Source organism: Prunus persica, chromosome G4, assembly GCF_000346465.2.
Source record: "Prunus persica cultivar Lovell chromosome G4, Prunus_persica_NCBIv2, whole genome shotgun sequence".
In the NCBI taxonomy this organism is placed as follows: domain Eukaryota; kingdom Viridiplantae; phylum Streptophyta; class Magnoliopsida; order Rosales; family Rosaceae; genus Prunus; species Prunus persica.
In genome coordinates this window covers 20316317-20333033 of record NC_034012.1, presented here as the reverse complement: position 1 = coordinate 20333033, position 16717 = coordinate 20316317, and the positions used below count along the sequence as shown (strand labels likewise).

At 37.1% G+C, this 16717-nt stretch overlaps 2 protein-coding genes and 1 non-coding gene across 4 annotated transcripts; all 3 read right to left on the bottom strand.

The window, feature by feature from the left end:
• Positions 9812 to 12281, bottom strand: LOC18779214. Of its 2 annotated transcripts, none has more exons than XM_007212272.2 (3): positions 11886 to 12281; positions 11090 to 11127; positions 9812 to 10185 (listed from the first exon to the last, which is right to left on the bottom strand). In XM_007212272.2, the coding sequence occupies exons 1-3, from the start codon at positions 11959 to 11961 to the stop codon at positions 10075 to 10077; spliced, it is 225 nt and encodes a 74-aa protein (XP_007212334.1). In that variant the 5' UTR covers positions 11962 to 12281; the 3' UTR covers positions 9812 to 10074. The 2 variants fall into 2 exon arrangements, with proteins under 2 accessions (XP_007212334.1, XP_020418698.1); XM_020563109.1 differs by having other exon boundaries at positions 11090 to 11151; positions 11886 to 12202.
• TRNAE-UUC lies at positions 12327 to 12398 on the bottom strand. The gene has a single exon. It is a non-coding gene; the product is annotated as a tRNA-Glu (tRNA).
• Positions 12980 to 15838, bottom strand: LOC18780322 (pentatricopeptide repeat-containing protein At5g27110). Its single transcript, XM_020562613.1, has one exon. The coding sequence runs from the start codon at positions 15583 to 15585 to the stop codon at positions 13501 to 13503; it is 2085 nt and encodes a 694-aa protein (XP_020418202.1). The 5' UTR covers positions 15586 to 15838; the 3' UTR covers positions 12980 to 13500.

Genomic DNA, 16717 nt, shown 5'->3' with positions numbered 1-16717 from the left:
GAAGTAATCCGTATAATGAAGGACATTAAAAATATCCTCGTACTATCGTTAGTTCTATCATTTTTGAATTTGGCAATTAAATTGATGAAAATGTAATAAATGTTTTGCTCTATGGAAATCCTTTGGCTTTTCAAGTATATGTTTTGTAATTTTGTAACCCAGACAATTATGAAAAAGTAAGAAGTGTTCGGCAATCTACAAATATGAATTCAGTAGTGAAAGTTTATTATTTGTAACCCAGTCAGCTATGTATGGTACTCTTAAGTTTTCAATATTTCATATGCCTGCATCTTAACTTCACAATCGTGTTTGCCCTAAACAAGATACATTCGTATTTATTCCACTTTGTTTATGCGTTTGCCTTTATCCATTTAAGGTAAAAGTTGAAATGGTATCCTTTCTGGAAAAATGACTATAGTTTCATGTCAACATATTTTTTTTCATGCAACCTTTAGGGTTTAGGGTTCAGCATAGTATCAACAATATGTGCTCACGGCTTCATACAGCTTGTCTTTGAACATAATAGAAAACCCCTTTCAGTTCAACAAATCTTACCTATATAATTACAAAACACCCACCCAGTTAAAATTTTGCAGGTTCATATTGTCTATACTACACCCAACCAGTTAAAAACTTTGCAACTTCATATTGTCTATACTACACCAACACAGCTAGCAATATCCCTGCAACAATTGTAAAGCAAGTTTCAACTGAAATAACAGCATGGTGTTGTGGGAAATTTTGGCTAGGTCAACATTTGAGGTCAGAAACTCGTAGTATTTCAGGACGTATATCCCGCAGTCGCCCCTGAAACAAAGCGAAAAACCGTTATTCATTGTACAACAAATGAATATAATAAGAGAATGTGTTTAGGTGGAATATTACTCGCCCACCAACTTGTTGGGATGCATCCATTACTTGATGAACTGGCCACTCACTTTTTCGGATAAGACCGTTGCCAATATATCCCGTTTCCTCTAACAAGCTGGGCAACATTTTTTCAACTGGTTGCACTGCCCATTGGATGGCTTGGGTTCTACACATATCAGTTTTCAAATCGTATGCCCTTATTTCACAATTTTTTAAATCGAAAACAAGATCCAGTACTTCTGCCTTTGTACGTTGAAGGGTATAAAAACGTGATTCATAGACGACTAAGGTTTAGCCAACTTAGCCACTCCACCCTTAACCATTCCCAATAGACCGTTGTTGTGCTTCCTGTCGTCCTTTCCCAATATACATGTTCATTTGATTGTAATTTAAGGCAACACATTTATGCATAGCGGCACACGAGTTATGCATCATAACGGATACCAAATTTACCAAATAACCATGCATAATTATGAAATAATACAAACCTGGAAAGTGGTGTCCAGTATCGTCCAGTCAGAACCCACCCACTTGCTAGAGCTGTTGTGCCACTCCCATAGCAAAAGCAAGGTCATGTCAATGTTCTACATAAAAGGGTTGTTTCCATTATTAAATCAATAAATAATGCTTAGCAATGCTTACCAAGTCATCCAACTAACCGTCCTTGGTCAAGAATCGAACAAAGAAGTTATGCGAAGCTTCCATACCTTCTTCTCCACATAAGCGCACATGTGAACTACATTTGTCAATCATTATTATTATCAAGTCCGTTTCACTAATAACTCAATAATTCATTATAATACAACCATTTACATTTCACAAAGAACAGGCAAAGGGAACTTACTTTTCTTCTTATCCCCATTCCAAGCTGAATTTTGCCACCTCCGGAAGGGAATCACGAGGAATTGGCCTTATGCAACACCATGTATGTAACAACCCAACCTGGTTTAATCATCTTATCCAATTTATTTTATTTGCGCAATTACGTTTCTACTCTCGAGAGTCAGGGCACTTTGGTCACTTTTTGTTTTGAAAGGAATTTGGGGAATTGAGTGGCACCATTGAGTACAGCTCGCTCTCACGAGTTTGTAGACATGTAGTGGATTCAATTCGGAGTTACAATGAAGAAGTTATAATCTACGGAAGTGTAGTGGCACAACCGTAAATTTTGCAAAGTTAGATTTTTTTAAAATCTGGACACCTTCTCTCTCTCTCTCTCTCTCTCTCTCTCTCTCTCTCTCTATCCTTCGCGAAAATAGACCGACCATTTTGGCCAGCGTCATCTCCTCCGTCCCGTCAAGGCCGCGACGCCACAATCCACAAAACGTTCGTCTCTTCCTCCTACAAGTCCATACCCATTTTCACCTTTGAAACTCCAAGATTGGTTGCGATTTTGGACTGAAACCGAGCCAAAACCCTCATTCGTCGCCTGTGGTGTTTGTACGATTTTCGACGATTCCGGCAGCCAAAATCATCGAACCAGGTATGAAACTTCATCCTCTCATCGTGCTCTACTTGTCTATGTGCTTGGTTTGGGTCAATTTTGAGGTTTTAGAGATCGATTTCTAACCCCCAATTATGCCGACGATTTCAGCTTCAATCCGGTTAGTTCCAGTCAGTTTTTGGTTGTGGTACAAGAACAAAAGTTGATCCCCTAGGTCGTTTGATTCTAATGGTATGGGTATTGATCGGCGATTTGGAGTTTTTCGGTCCCCGAAAATTACCCACGTGCTGCCTTCGGCGGGTGGTGGCACATAGACCACTTGCGGCGGCCCATTAGGTTCTAAAATATTTCCCTTATTGTCCTGAGCATGGTGGTATGCTCGGATTTGTAATTGGTTACCGTTTGATAGTCGAACGGATATTGCACCTATTATGCAATATCCGGATTCGATACCTTTTATACGTGCAACAGACACCTTTTAAATAAGAAAGAGAAGTGATACCCACTCACAATATTATGAACACAATAAGATGCATAAGTGATACGTACTCACAATATTATCAACATATTAAGATATAGAGTTGATACCTACAAACACTATTTTCAACACATTAAGATACAGAACTGATGCTTACTAACACTATTTTGAACACATTAATATACAGAATTGATACCTACTAACAGTATTTCCAACACATTAAAATACAGAACTGATACTTACACTATTTTCAACACATTAAGATACATAATTGATACTTACTAACACTGTTTTCAACACATTAAGATACAAAACTGATACCCATCAACACTATTTGCAGCACATTAAGATACATAATTGATGCCTACTAACACTACTTTCAACATATTAAGATAGATAACTGATACCTACCAACCGATGTGGGATCCAATATATATTTACACAGCATCATACAAACAGAAACAAGGTATGCAAATGTAGCACAAAAACAGGGTATGCAAATGCTTTCTTGACAAGATGCATTGATCCTTATGCATCCCAAATCATCTCATATTCACAGTTTAGATCTTCAATTTTCTCGCATGCATTGTACATCTAATGGTACTTATTAGTTGTTTTCCAAGCCCCATTAAATCACTAAAATGATGTCCTACATTCACACCACTAGATAGGCAAAGCAGGATGACAAGCAAACAGATAAAGGTTCCTGGAATTTTAAGAAAAGACAAGCAAGAAGTAGAATAAGCAAAGCAGCAACTACAAATCTTGAGGGATCTATGATGCAGATTAACTAGGAAGAAGCAACAACTGTGAATCTGAACTTCAACAAATTACCACAAACAATAGCAAAAAAAAGCCAAATTTTGGAAAAAGGAAAAACTATTTAAACAGTAGCAAACCTTTATATAGAGTTACTATGCTCAACATGTTTAACCATTTGAAAAATGCATGAAAGTTCAACTAATGCATAGTAAAGAAACAGAAATTTTAAAAAATTCAACCCCAAGCAAAATCATAATGCCTACACACTAACAAATTAGACACTAGAAAACACAATACATGACAGGACCCGACCCAAATTCCACTTTGGAATCCGAGCCGAACCCTGTGAGTGTCCGACACCTGGCTAATGCCGGGCACAAAGACCAAACGGCCCTTCTAACTAAAAATCCACTTTTAAAATAAGATTATCTTCTGCCGAAAATTCGGCAAATTTTTCCTTGTAATTTACTCATTTCCCAAAATTTCCACCTGTCATCAAACATTTATATAACTCAATCGTTCAGCATGCATTCAATTATATCCAAACAAATTAAGCATCATAATATTCTGGTCTCAGGTCGCAATAAATCAAATAAATCAATTTGCTCATAAAATTCATCTCAACTTTTAGAACAACAATACTGCGTTGGTAATCTCAAACATTCTATCTCGTGGCTGCACCTTGTAACTATAGGCTGCCTACATACTCTTACTGAGGGATCAAGCCACACATAGTTCTCTAATTGCAAAACCACTTTAGTTCTCAAATTTCATCTCAACTTTCTGTTTCAAGCTTCCTGGAATTTCTCACATGGCAATACATAATCAAACGAAGAAATAAAAGCATTTATATCAAGTAATCATGCTTGGAAAGCCATAACCATCAATTCCTCGTGACACCAATGGTGACACGTCTTGACCTGTGATCCTCGCTAGACTCAGGAGACATCTGGTCAACCTAGTCCGCAATCCTCGCTCCCATGGTCCGAATAACTCTAAGACTCGTGGGGCAAAATATGCTAGAAAAACTTAAGATATTTAATACTATATAAAATAATAAAAGATAAAGATAAATAAACGTACTAAAATAAAATAAAATAAGTTAAAGATTTATAAGCTTCAAAGACCCTTGTATCCTTGTATTGAAACTCCCGTAAGGTTCATAAATATATATATATATCAACAACTTAATTAGAATCTATATGCATATTTCCATCTAACACTTGTAAAACAAATGTGACGCTTAAGAAAATAATGGTAGCCGTATAAAATTCTCAATTTAATTTAAAAGCATCTCAGGACTTAAATTCTCTCCACCTAGGCGTACCCCCATTTCTGATCCGTCAATTCCTTTAATACCGTCAATTCCATATATGCCATAAATTCCATATATCCGTCAATTCCAATGTTAGTCCGTCAATTCCATTCTCGCAGGTCTCGAAACCATAAAGTTAACCGAGCCGCATTCCTCGCAGGTCTCAGAGATAACACTTCAATCTGAGTCGCAATCCTCGTAGGTCCCAGAGACACCAAGTCCATTCGAGCCACATTTCTTGCAGGTCTCAGAGATAACACTTCAATCTGAGCCACAATCCTCTCACCACATGGTTCAGGCGTCCCCGAAACTTGTGGGGCATCATCAAAATAACAAACTGTCTCAAGGCAACTGGGGAGTACCCTCGCGGTGGGTTTGAAAACCGTAACTCGTCATTTATATAAACTTTTAATAAATTGGTTCTCAACTAAACTTAAAATATATACATATACATATATATATACCACAATATGATAAAAGCCAAAAGCTAAGATTCATCCTTTTCAACTACTGAATATATATATATATATACTAAATACTTGGCTAGTTTGTTAACTATCTCGATCTCTGCTTAGCGTACCAATATTTTATTTATACTCTTACCACACAATTAACCATATGAACATATATAAACAAGTGATAAATAAACAGGTAATTAAATACTCATCTCGAAATCACATAAAATTTGAAATTAGAACTACAACTAAACCAAGTGAACACTCGCATGCACATGAGCTTTCTAAAAGCTCAACCATATCCTGTGGAGCTCATCCTCATTATTTAATCCAAAGTCCTGGACCTGGGCTCCTAGAAGTGCGTGCATTGTATTTGAAGTCATTCTCAAGTCTATGTAAGCATTTCCAATGATTAGAACGGTCTAGAGGTGCCTCGGGACTCAAAAAGCGATAAGTCCCAAAAAGTCAACCTGGGACCCCGTGAGGTCCACGACCTCAAGATTCCAATCCGAGAGTTCCTAGAGGTCTTAACATGCCTAGGACACATGTCCCGAGAGTTTGGTCTCGATCGGATGGTCGAACTACTCACGATCGCACGATCGGACGGTTATTGTAAACCTAGCCCTATGGTTGGCCTTTTCGGAGTATCCTGGACTCCGATTCCCGATCCGTTGAATCCTACACGATCCGGAAATTGTCTAGATTGACATATACGAGAATAACTACGATCCAACGGTTTAAATATATGAAACCCGGAAATCGCACAATATGCGAAATTCGATCGGGGCTCAAACGTTATCCAAATTGAGATATGCGAATTCCTACGTGCTCGTGACAGCACGAGGATCATTCTAGGACTGAGAGTGACCTCACTATGCAGCCCACGCGCCGCCACACGCGCTGGGAGAGCATGGGTGGCTTGACCAATTTTCGGCAGCCGGAAATACTCCAAACCGCCAACCCAAACTCCTATCCTAGGTATAACACCCTATTTGGAACCACTTTTGTTATTGGACCTACCTCGAAAAATGACCGGAAGTGGCCGGAATCTCAATTTGAAAACTGGCCAAATTTCAATTCGTATTTCGGGTTATCTATGATACAAATCAATCAAATCCTACCCAACAATCAGCTAGAACTCGAAGAATAGATGGAAAAGCATACCTGGATCCCAAGATTTGGTGCCCGAAATCGTTCGAACGAAGCTTGAGAAAATCTGTCAAAAACAGTTTGGATTTTTGCATTTTCCGGCCAGCACCGGTGGTTCCAGCGACTGAGGTTGGTCGGGACGGGAAGAGGGAAGTGAGCTTGACGTTTTGGTACCAAAATCATTAAATTTGGTGACCGGTGGAGGAGATGGCGGGCAGAAAACTAAAGGTGCTGTTTTTAGGGGGGGGGGGGGGAGAGGAGAGAGAGAGATTTTGGTTTTAAAAACCAGTTTGGCACAATTACGATTTTGCCCGTACTTGAATTTTGATCGTATCTCTCTCGTTACAACTCGGATCTGAGCCCACTATGTGTCTACGGACTCATCTCGCTGTGCTCTACACAACGGTACAATCGAAGTTTCCAAATTTCTTCCCAAACTTAAAATGACATTTTTGCCCCTTTTTATATTAAATAATATCTTTAATTTTCAAAAGCCTAAATTAATTCAAATCATTTTATTTTATTGTTTATTTCACTTTATTTTCTCATGTAAATTTACTTCCTCTTATTTTAATCATTTAACCTCCCCGAATAAAAAGTCAACTCTTAAATCATTTCAATATTCCCGGGGTAAAATTGTCTTTTCCTTGAATAATTTAATATTTAACTATTAATTTAGGATCGGGTTGTCACAAAGCAACTGAAGCCAATTTATATTTTTGGAAACCCAACTAGAACCGAGAAAGAGTAGTCTTACCCAAAAAAGCAAAGCCTTAAAATCCTAAACCTACAAAATCAAAGCCCTAAAATCCTTAAAAAAAAATTAAACATTAAGTAAATGCAAACCTTAATATCAAAGAGAGAGAAGGAATTCGAGAGAACCATATCGATTTTGACCAAAGAAAACAGGGGATTGTATTGAGAGAGGATAATCTTTTTGAGATGAATAAGAGGGAGTCTTAAAAAAATGAATTCAAAGGTAGGGGTATTGGGCAGGATTGGAAAAAGCACGGCAGAACACGTTAGCTAAGGGGAAAGTGCAGTGTACCCGTTTGTATTGTAAGCTTGCTTTTTCTCCTCAGTCGTTCAGATGGCTTTGCATGGCTAGGATTAATTCTTATATAATGTTCTCATTTTACCATTCTCACCTGATCTGAGCCCCAACTTTAATAGCATTGTGGGATTATATCGCATATAATGTGCAACACAAGGTCGAAACTACTATATAAGTTATGGTCGGATGAAGTCCAGGTAGACTTTTGGGTGAAATGAAAAATTAATACAATAGTGACCTTTTAGTCCAGTGCCCTAAAAGTCACTTTTGGTTCTTGTAGTTTGGCACTTTAACCACTTTTGACCCTGTAGTTTAAATTCCGTCAATTTTGACCATGTAGTTTCATATTTGTAGTAAGTCAAGGGCAAGAAGTTAATATTCATGTCAAATTCTTTGACAGTGCAAGGGACAATTTGGTCAACCTAAAACCCTTGAATGTAAAAGCTCGTAGTAAACTCTCCTTATTTCATATTAAGGCTTGAAATTGGCCATTTGAGTATAGGGTTCTTCAAAAATTGGGATTAGTGGTTGAATTTTGAGCCCTAATATGAAATTGGGTATTTGGGTTGACGAAATTGCCCTTTGCACCGTCAAAGAAATTGACAAGAATATTAACTTGTTCTTGAATTGCTACAAATACAAAACTACAATGATGAAATTAACAGAATTAAAACTACATAGTCAAATGTGATTGAAGTGCTAAACTATAGGGACCAAAAGTAACTTTTGGCCTTTAATTTTCTATTAACTTCTTATAATGTTCATATTGAGGCATGTATCTGAAGAATGATTTGTAATTAATTAACATGTTTAAACTTGGCAAGATGCATACCAATATAACATACAGCAAACATCAATGATAAAACTTGCTCATTGATATTGCAATACAAACTTAAATAAGGCTTATTATCACAAAACGTCCCTAAGATTTACGAAAATATCAGATTGCATCCTTAATGTTTTTTTTTTTTTGTCATTCATGATCCTCAAGATTAGTATGTGTGATCACAAATGGTCCTTGTCGTTAGGTTCCGTCAAAAACTCCGTTAGTTTCCTGACGTGGCATATACATATATCACAAAACATCCTTGAGGTTTACGCACCTATCACAAATGGTGCCTATGAAATTTTTTAATTTTTTAATTTAAAATTCATAAAATTTTGGTTTTCTTTTTAAAATTTTATGAATTTTAAATTATTTAAAAATATATATTATATTTTAACAATCCCGATCTCTTGAACCACAGGAATCCAAGAGATTGTGGTCACCCACCGTTGGATATTAATCCAATGGTTCAAAAAAGTTTTTTAAAAGGAGTGCAAGAGTGAGTGAACCGTTGAATTTACATCCAATGATGAGTGACCACAAATCTCTTGGACCCTTATAGTCCAAGAGATCAGGACTATATATTTTAAATAAATGTAACACTATATTATTGTAGATATTGGCTCCATATATATGCCACATCAACAAACTAATTGAGTTTTTAAAAAATAATTTAAAATTTATAAAATATAAAAATGAAAAAACTAAGGGTTTTGGGTTCATAAATGGTCATCAAGATTAAAATCTTTCTATAAATGGTTTTTTCATTTATAAATAATTTTAAAATGAAAACCAAAATTTTATGAATTTTAAGTGAAACAAAATTAAAAAAATTTGTAGGGACTATTTGTGAAAGATGTGTGAACCTCACGAATGTTTTGTAATATATGTATATGTCATGTCAGCAAACTAACAGAGTTTTTAACGGAACCTAACGGCAGGAACCATTTGTGATCACACATACTAATCTTGAGGACCACGAATGACAAAAAAAAAAAAACATTAAAAATGCAATTTGATAGTTTTGTAAACCTTAAGGACGTTTTGTGATAATAAACCCTTAATTAAAGTTGTGGTTACAAGGAAGTGACAACTTCTAATACAAGACGCCCCTGGAACCAAATTTTAAGCTATAAAAGAGACACTGAAGCTGCTACCGTGTAGAACAACTTTTTGGGTCTCACTGGTAGAGTACAAGTTGCTCTAAATATTCATGGCTTGTGAATCTAGAAGGAAGTACTAACGAGATACACTAGACTTCTACAATCAGCTAACCCAAAAGTGACTCATCCTTTTTCTTTCTTTTTTCACAAAGAAAGGACTAATGAGATGTCAAGAATCTTATACAATGAGCTAGCTAACCTACAAAGTGATGGACAAGAAAATACAATTATGTGCATCCCAAGGTGAGAACAGGAGAAGAAATCATCAATTGAATTACTGGCATCACCTTAAAAATAAAATAAAAAGATAATAATTGCTGAGAGACAGAATATGTGAAGTAAACGATCATATCATGGTGTGCAGCAACTGGAAGAAAAGATAAGCTACAGTCAAAATTCCAAAATAACATTAAAGGCATAAACCACAAAACATAAATATTGACTTTGAAGAAACGACTAATCACTACAACACACCATCTCTGTAGAATCTAACTTCATGCTCAAAAGCAGAACTTCGTAAACAGAACAAAATCAGTTCATCTTAATACAGGAAAGAGCTTAATTCCTTCCACAATGAATCAAGCTCCCAGCACCTAAGAAAAGACCGAACAGAGCTGCACTTGAAAGCGTTGTTTGTCCAACGTGTCTGATCTTCAGAAGCCCTGGCATCTGCATCAGCCAGAAGATTTTTATGTCTAATTTCTCATTTGGCCAAGCATATATAGTACAATAAGCTCAATCATTATAGAGCTATGAGAACTACAACTACAGTTGATCCAGCAGTAACAGCTTAGTTAGAAAAGATACATACCCTTTCAAACTGAGGCCTAGGATAGTTCTTTTCTAACCAAGCTATTCCTGCTGCATCAGTAGGGAAGTTGGCCCCAAGGGGTTGAAGAGAGTCAAACAGAGCACCTTTGTTTCCAGAGATACAACACTTTACCAATTAAGCTACCCCTTTGGGTTAAAGTTTTCTTATACATTTTTTTTTTTTTTTTTTTTTAAGAAAAAGTTTTCTGATACTATTGACAGAATATTTTTTGAAGAATCAAAACCATGAAATTTCCAAACCTTGTGAAGACATTTAACAAATACTTCAAGGATTAATAAACTTTTTCTAACTAAACTCCATTATATTGGAGAGAACAATCGTTCTAAGGTCACTTCGGCAGACCTTCTGGAGCACCATTAAAACCATTTCAGAGAAAGCACTTTAGATAACTTTTTTCTGTTATTTGACTGTTCTCTTAAAGATTTTTATGTTTTCGCCAAAGAAAAAGATGCAGAATATTGGAGAAGCATAAAAAAAATTTATTCTTCCAAAAGAGACTCTTTGCAAAGGTGTACTTGTGGCAGCTATGCCAAATGGACTCTAGCTTAAATAATTTACATTGATCAACCAAGGAATCCAATTTGTTTGAACCAAACTAAAAAACAAAAATAATTTTGAGACCTTAAGAAAAAGAACATAAATCCTTCATCTAGGTCTTCTTATATATAAATAAAAAAGACAAAAGATGATAATGACTACAAGCTCTTGAGTGGAAGTTCAGCATGAAATCCGAGAATGTACCTTAAACCTTATAGCCTCATATGTCCCATACACCGAACCTGTACATACACATAAAAATATGACTGTATAACATTATGCAAATGACAAGGGTTAGACTTTCAAATCATGAACTAGTGATACAAGAAAAAACAAACATATGTTAACCCCTTTTTTCTCGAGCTAGCTAACTAATTTATCTTAAGTGATTTCCATCCTAGTTTTCATGGAATCATGGCCAGAAAAGCTCTAGGAATTTTAGTAGAGGCAAAAATAATCGTGGCCAGAAAATATCATCTTCTAATTAAGTATCAAGCTCAACATAAAACATTACAACAACAAAGTGCTTTAACAAGAGCCCACCTACCATATACATATGTATCACGACGACACGGGAACATAACAAAATAGACTGAGCTATATCTATACAACAAGAATGTGCGCATATTTTAAGAGTACAACTTTACCTAGTGACTGAAAACCCCCCAAAAACAAGGGTCAGAAAAAACACCAATTTACAATAAAAACTAGAATGCTTCTAAATCGCTTTAATTTCCCCAGGCACATCAAAACAAACATAAGAACAAGCATTTACACGTTCCAAAAACATTCTTAAAAATAAAATCCCAAGTGCCCAGATGAACAAAAAAGAAACTTGTAAAAGAGAAAAAGCACGATTCCACAAACCAAGATATGCAACAGATCAAAACAGAAAGAAAAAAACACAAAAATTAGGAAACAGTACATGTTCCTAAACCCTAACGCTAGAACAAAAGCAAGGGTTTCGAATAAAATTTGAAAAGGGATTTTAGAGAATTACCGACGGCACCACCGATGGCTCCACCGATTGCAGCTCCGGTTGCCACGCGTGTCAAGCAGCTATTTTCCTTAGCCATATCTGTCTGTGTCTCAAGCCTTTTGAGAATGCGTTTAAGCTTCTTTTGACTGAAGAATGATGGTGATATGGAGAGAGAAAGTGGGTTTAGGGTTTTATTTATGGTTGATTTGGAGGAGAGGAGAGGAGGGAGGACGGGGAGTGGGGCTCAAGTTGCTTGGCCAGCACACACGCAGCACGCAGCAGACCTTCCTTAACTTGGACTTGGCGTCGTATCTGCTGTATTTGGATAAATCTAAAACACTTTAACTGCAAACCTTATTTTATTTATTTTTTGACCCAAAAAATTTTAATTTAATTTATGAGAAAATTTGGAAATTGAAAATGAAATCGAACCAAAAAAGCAAAAAAAAAAAAGTTCAAAAATTCCGTTGCCGGGAATCGAACCCGGGTCTCCTGGGTGAAAGCCAGATATCCTAACCGCTGGACGACAACGGATTTCTGTTCATTACTTCCAACATTATGTATATAAATTCTATTGTTTTTGGAAGATAGGAACTCTTCTTTTGCGTTGTTAAATTGGCAGGTCTAAGCCCTCGTTATTAAACGCTGCATACATGTCCATTTCGTCATCGTCTAGAATTCAATTCGAAGAGAATGGCTTAGAGCTCAAGTAGTTAAGAAAATTTATCCTTACACCCGTAGTTAGTTACGAATATTTATCCTTACACCCGTAGTTTTAAGTTCGATTCCTCCCTTCTCCAATGTCACATATATATATATATAAAATAAAAATACAGTTCACAGAGACTAGAGCATTTTTAGAAACAATGCTGAGTTTAACTCTAGGAGAGAGGAGGACTCCAATGTAGCTTGATAACCCTAAGAAATGAATAAGTTCTTGAGAAAACTTAAAATAAGAATGAACAATAAAAACAAACCGTATTAATTGAAGAAAGAAATAAACAGCTTCGTTGTTGAGATCGAACTTGGGTCTTCTGGGTGAAAGCCAGTAATCCTAACTGCTGGACGACAACGGATTCTAATCATTCAAGAATTCTTTGTTTGAAACCGTTGCATAATCAAAACACTTTATTCTTCAAATAACGTAACGCATTGTTAAAAATTTACATGGAATCCTTCGATATGTGCAGCCCTACAAAGAATTTAACATAACAAAACTTGCACAGCATTCCAGAAAGGAGTGAATTTCTTTTCTCCCTTCAGTCCAGTACTCGGATGATTCCAACTTCTATTAGAGCGGGAGAAGATGTGTTATATTTTCCTCTATCATATCTGCATCAAGGTGCCGATTATACTTGAAAACAGTGGTTGGCCTTTCATCTTAAGCCCCAAGGATAACATCCTTGTTTCAGCACTGCTGCCATTAGCAAAGAAGTCACCTCCACCTTTGAATTAGCCCATAACCAAATCTGCTATAAATCAAAGAACCAAAGTTCCATATCATATCTCCTTGCCCTCTGAAGGAACACAAAGTTCTACGGATCCTATACGAGGGATTCTGACCACATCCGTTTGTTCTCCAGTGAGTGAAGTATACAAGTAAATGCTTCTATATAGTATAACCCATGCCTGCTGCTCAGTTTGAAAGCAGCTCATCTCTCTCCATGTGACTGGCAAGAAATGTGAGACATTCACATACCATTTCTGATTGTGGGTGGGACTTGTCTCCGACAAAGAAGGGGTGGATCTTCTTGTTAATCTCAATCCAGCTACACCCCGGATTTTTCCTTAATCCCAATTCTTTCATCTTCAATCTCACCTTCTTTACCTCATCCCATTTTTTGACAGAAGCATAAGTATTTGATAACATGATATAAGTTGAATGATCATCGGGATTCTTCTCAATTAGCAATCTTGCAATTTTCACACCCAAATCTAGATTTCTGTGCAAACGACATGCGGAAAATAGTGTGCTTAACAAGTCAACATCCTCCCTAATTTCTGAAGTTCTTTGGAGAATTTCGTAAGCTTCATTCAATCTTCCAGCACGTCCAAGAAGATCTATCAAGCAAGAGTAATGTTCTATTCTAGGTTTAATTCCATAGTTGGTGATCATTTGATTGAAAAAGTGACAACCTTCATCAACTAGCCCCACATGGCTACAAGCAGATAGAACTGCAAGAAGAGTAACTCCATCAGGTTTTGCATTGGATTGCTGCATTTCACCAAAAAGCTTCAAAGCTTCTAAAGCTTGACCATGAGATCCATAAGCAGTGATCATGGAGGTCCATGAAACAGGATCTCTATTTGGTAATCTATTAAAAACATTAAGTGCTTCATCCACCGCACCACATTTAGCATACATGTCAAGAAGAGCCCCCATCATTATTTCATTGGTTTCAAACTCACTATCAATTACAGTTCTGTGAATCTCCTTACCCTTTTCCAGTGCTGCTAGTTGTGAACAAGCCGATAAGATACTAGTTACTGTGATGGCATTTGGCCTTACACCAGCTTCTTTCATGTCATCATATATGGCCAGAGCCCCAAAATAATCACCCACTTTCACATATCCAGAAATCATAACATTCCAGGAAACTGTATTTGTCTTAGGCATCTTTTCAAAGACATTTTTAGCTGATGACACACTTCCAGACACGAAATAGAGATCAATAAGTGAGCTGTAAATGTAGATATCAGCCTCTATAATGTTTCTTATCATGAATGCATGTATAAATTTTCCGTGAAGCAGTTGGGCTGACCTTGAACAGGCCAACAATATGCTGCTAAAAGTAGTTAAAGTGGGACTCGTTCCTTCACGATTCATCCTTCTAAAAAATTGGATACAAGATATACTGTCGCCAGTTACACTGTATGCTGCGATCATAGAATTCCAAGCAACCACATTCTTTATTGGGATTTGCTCAAAAACCTCTTTAGCCATATCTAAACATCCACATTTTCCATACATGTCCACAAGAGCTGAAGTAACAAAAGAATCCAAAACCAACTGATCTTTTATCAACTCCTTGTGAATCTTCATACCTCTCTCCAAATCAAAAAGTCTTGCACATGATGAAATAACAGTTGTCAGCGTTACTGAATTAGGAGTAAAGCCAGAGTTCCTCATCTTTTCAAACAATTCCATTGCCTTTTGAGCTTGCCCATCTTGATAATAACAAGAAATTACAGTATTCCAACATGCCACATCTCTCTCAGGCATTTCGTCAAATAGCCGTATAGCACAGTCAAACACGTTGCATTTAGCATACATGCACACAAGAGAGCTGGCAACCACAATATCTGATACGAAACCAGTCTTTATCAAATGGTTATGGATCATTTTCCCAAAACCAACTTGACCCAATGCACCACAGGCCTTAAGAACACTTGGATAAGTGTAACTATCAGGACCAATATAAGGGTAACGCAGCAAACTTTCAAAGAGCTCAAGAGCTTCAACGAACATGTGGTTCTTCGTGAAACCTGTCATGACGCCATTCCACAAGGAAATACTGGATGGGTTTTCGATGGATTGGAAAACAAGCTTTGCACTGTCACAAAAATGGCAAGAGAAGTAAAAGTTTATGAGGTTTTTGCAGAGGGCAGGGTCGTTCTGTAAGCCCAGAGTGAGCATCTTTTGGTGGATGAGCTTGCCTTGCTTCAGCGACTTGGAAATGATACATGTCCTTAAGAGACTTAATAATTTTGCGGCGTCCATTGAAGATGTAGCAGAAAAAAGCCGACGAGAATGACGGAGAATATTCTTCTGAGTGCAAACCTGATAAGTTGAAGTTCAGCCCAAGATCAGATAATGCACCTTTTAATGTAAGAGTGTGTGTATGTGGTTTGTTTGTGGACGAAGAAATGGGGATGAAGTGATCACTGATTTTGTGAAATAGCTGCGAGGGAGGATTGAAGAATTAAATGTGATTGTTGTGAATTGTAATAATTGATTCTGTTTTCTGTATTTCTTCAGTATACCAACGAGGAAAATTCTGTGGTGCCTCAGCTGTACCGGTACAGCCGGCTATCCAACGGTTGAGGTTCTATGTTAAAAAAGGATGGCTGAGATTCAATGACTTAATGACCTGTTCAGCCTTTGTGATTCAGCATGTGAGTGGCATGTGAGGAAAGAGAAAGGCAGGTTTGGAGGAGAAGAAGACGCGCCGAGTCCGCTCCATCTGGTTTCCCAAATCGAACACAACATAGGGAACTAGAGGACTCTGTGAGACCCCATTTCCTGTCTACCTCAGTGAATACTGAATTTTCGGAGCAGTAGAGAGTCGGGCTTTAGCCCTTTCATCTGAAGTGAAGGGGGGCTTACAGAAGTCACAGCACCAGAGGAAACTGTACATGAAGCCCATCCAATCCGTAGCGCCTCCAGGAGCTCTTCTCTGTGCTTGCCCAAATCCAATCCTTAGCAACTCATGTCTATGCTTGGGCAAAACGCATCTGTAAGAAGGTAATGGTAATAGAATTGAGGTCCTCAACTCTTCTCTCTAGTTGCCCAAAACTGATATGCAGATACAAAATTGATGGTGGGTCCAACCTCCATGATGAAATGGTCACCAAATTGGAGGGATTTAAGTAATTTAGTATGGGCTGTTGGCATTGTCTGATATATAATTAAAATGTTGCAGGGGAATGGATTTGTAATAATAACGTGGTTGTAAAGATTTTGAAGATCCTTGGGTGTTAACGACGAAATTTGAGGTGGTGGCAAAAGGAAGTGAAAGGAGGAGGCTTTGAAAGTATGGAAACATCAAGTAAGATTTCAAAGAACCCTATTTTCTGTATTTTGGGTACTGAGTTGATGCAATTGCATGTTTTTTGTTGCGAAACAGTTATAC

Coding starts and splice junctions, on each gene's coding strand:
- LOC18779214 (XM_020563109.1), bottom strand. CDS start 11,961: ATGGCTAAGGAAAATAGCTGCTTGACACGCGTGGCAACCGGAGCTGCA. Junction 11,152..11,885: donor AGCCATCGGTGGTGCCGTCG/GTAATTCTCTAA, acceptor AATGTTATACAG/TCATATTTTTATGTGTATGT. Junction 10,186..11,089: donor ATGAGGCTATAAGGTTTAAG/GTACATTCTCGG, acceptor TGGCTGATGCAG/ATGCCAGGGCTTCTGAAGAT.
- LOC18780322 (XM_020562613.1), bottom strand. CDS start 15,585: ATGGACGCCGCAAAATTATTAAGTCTCTTAAGGACATGTATCATTTCC.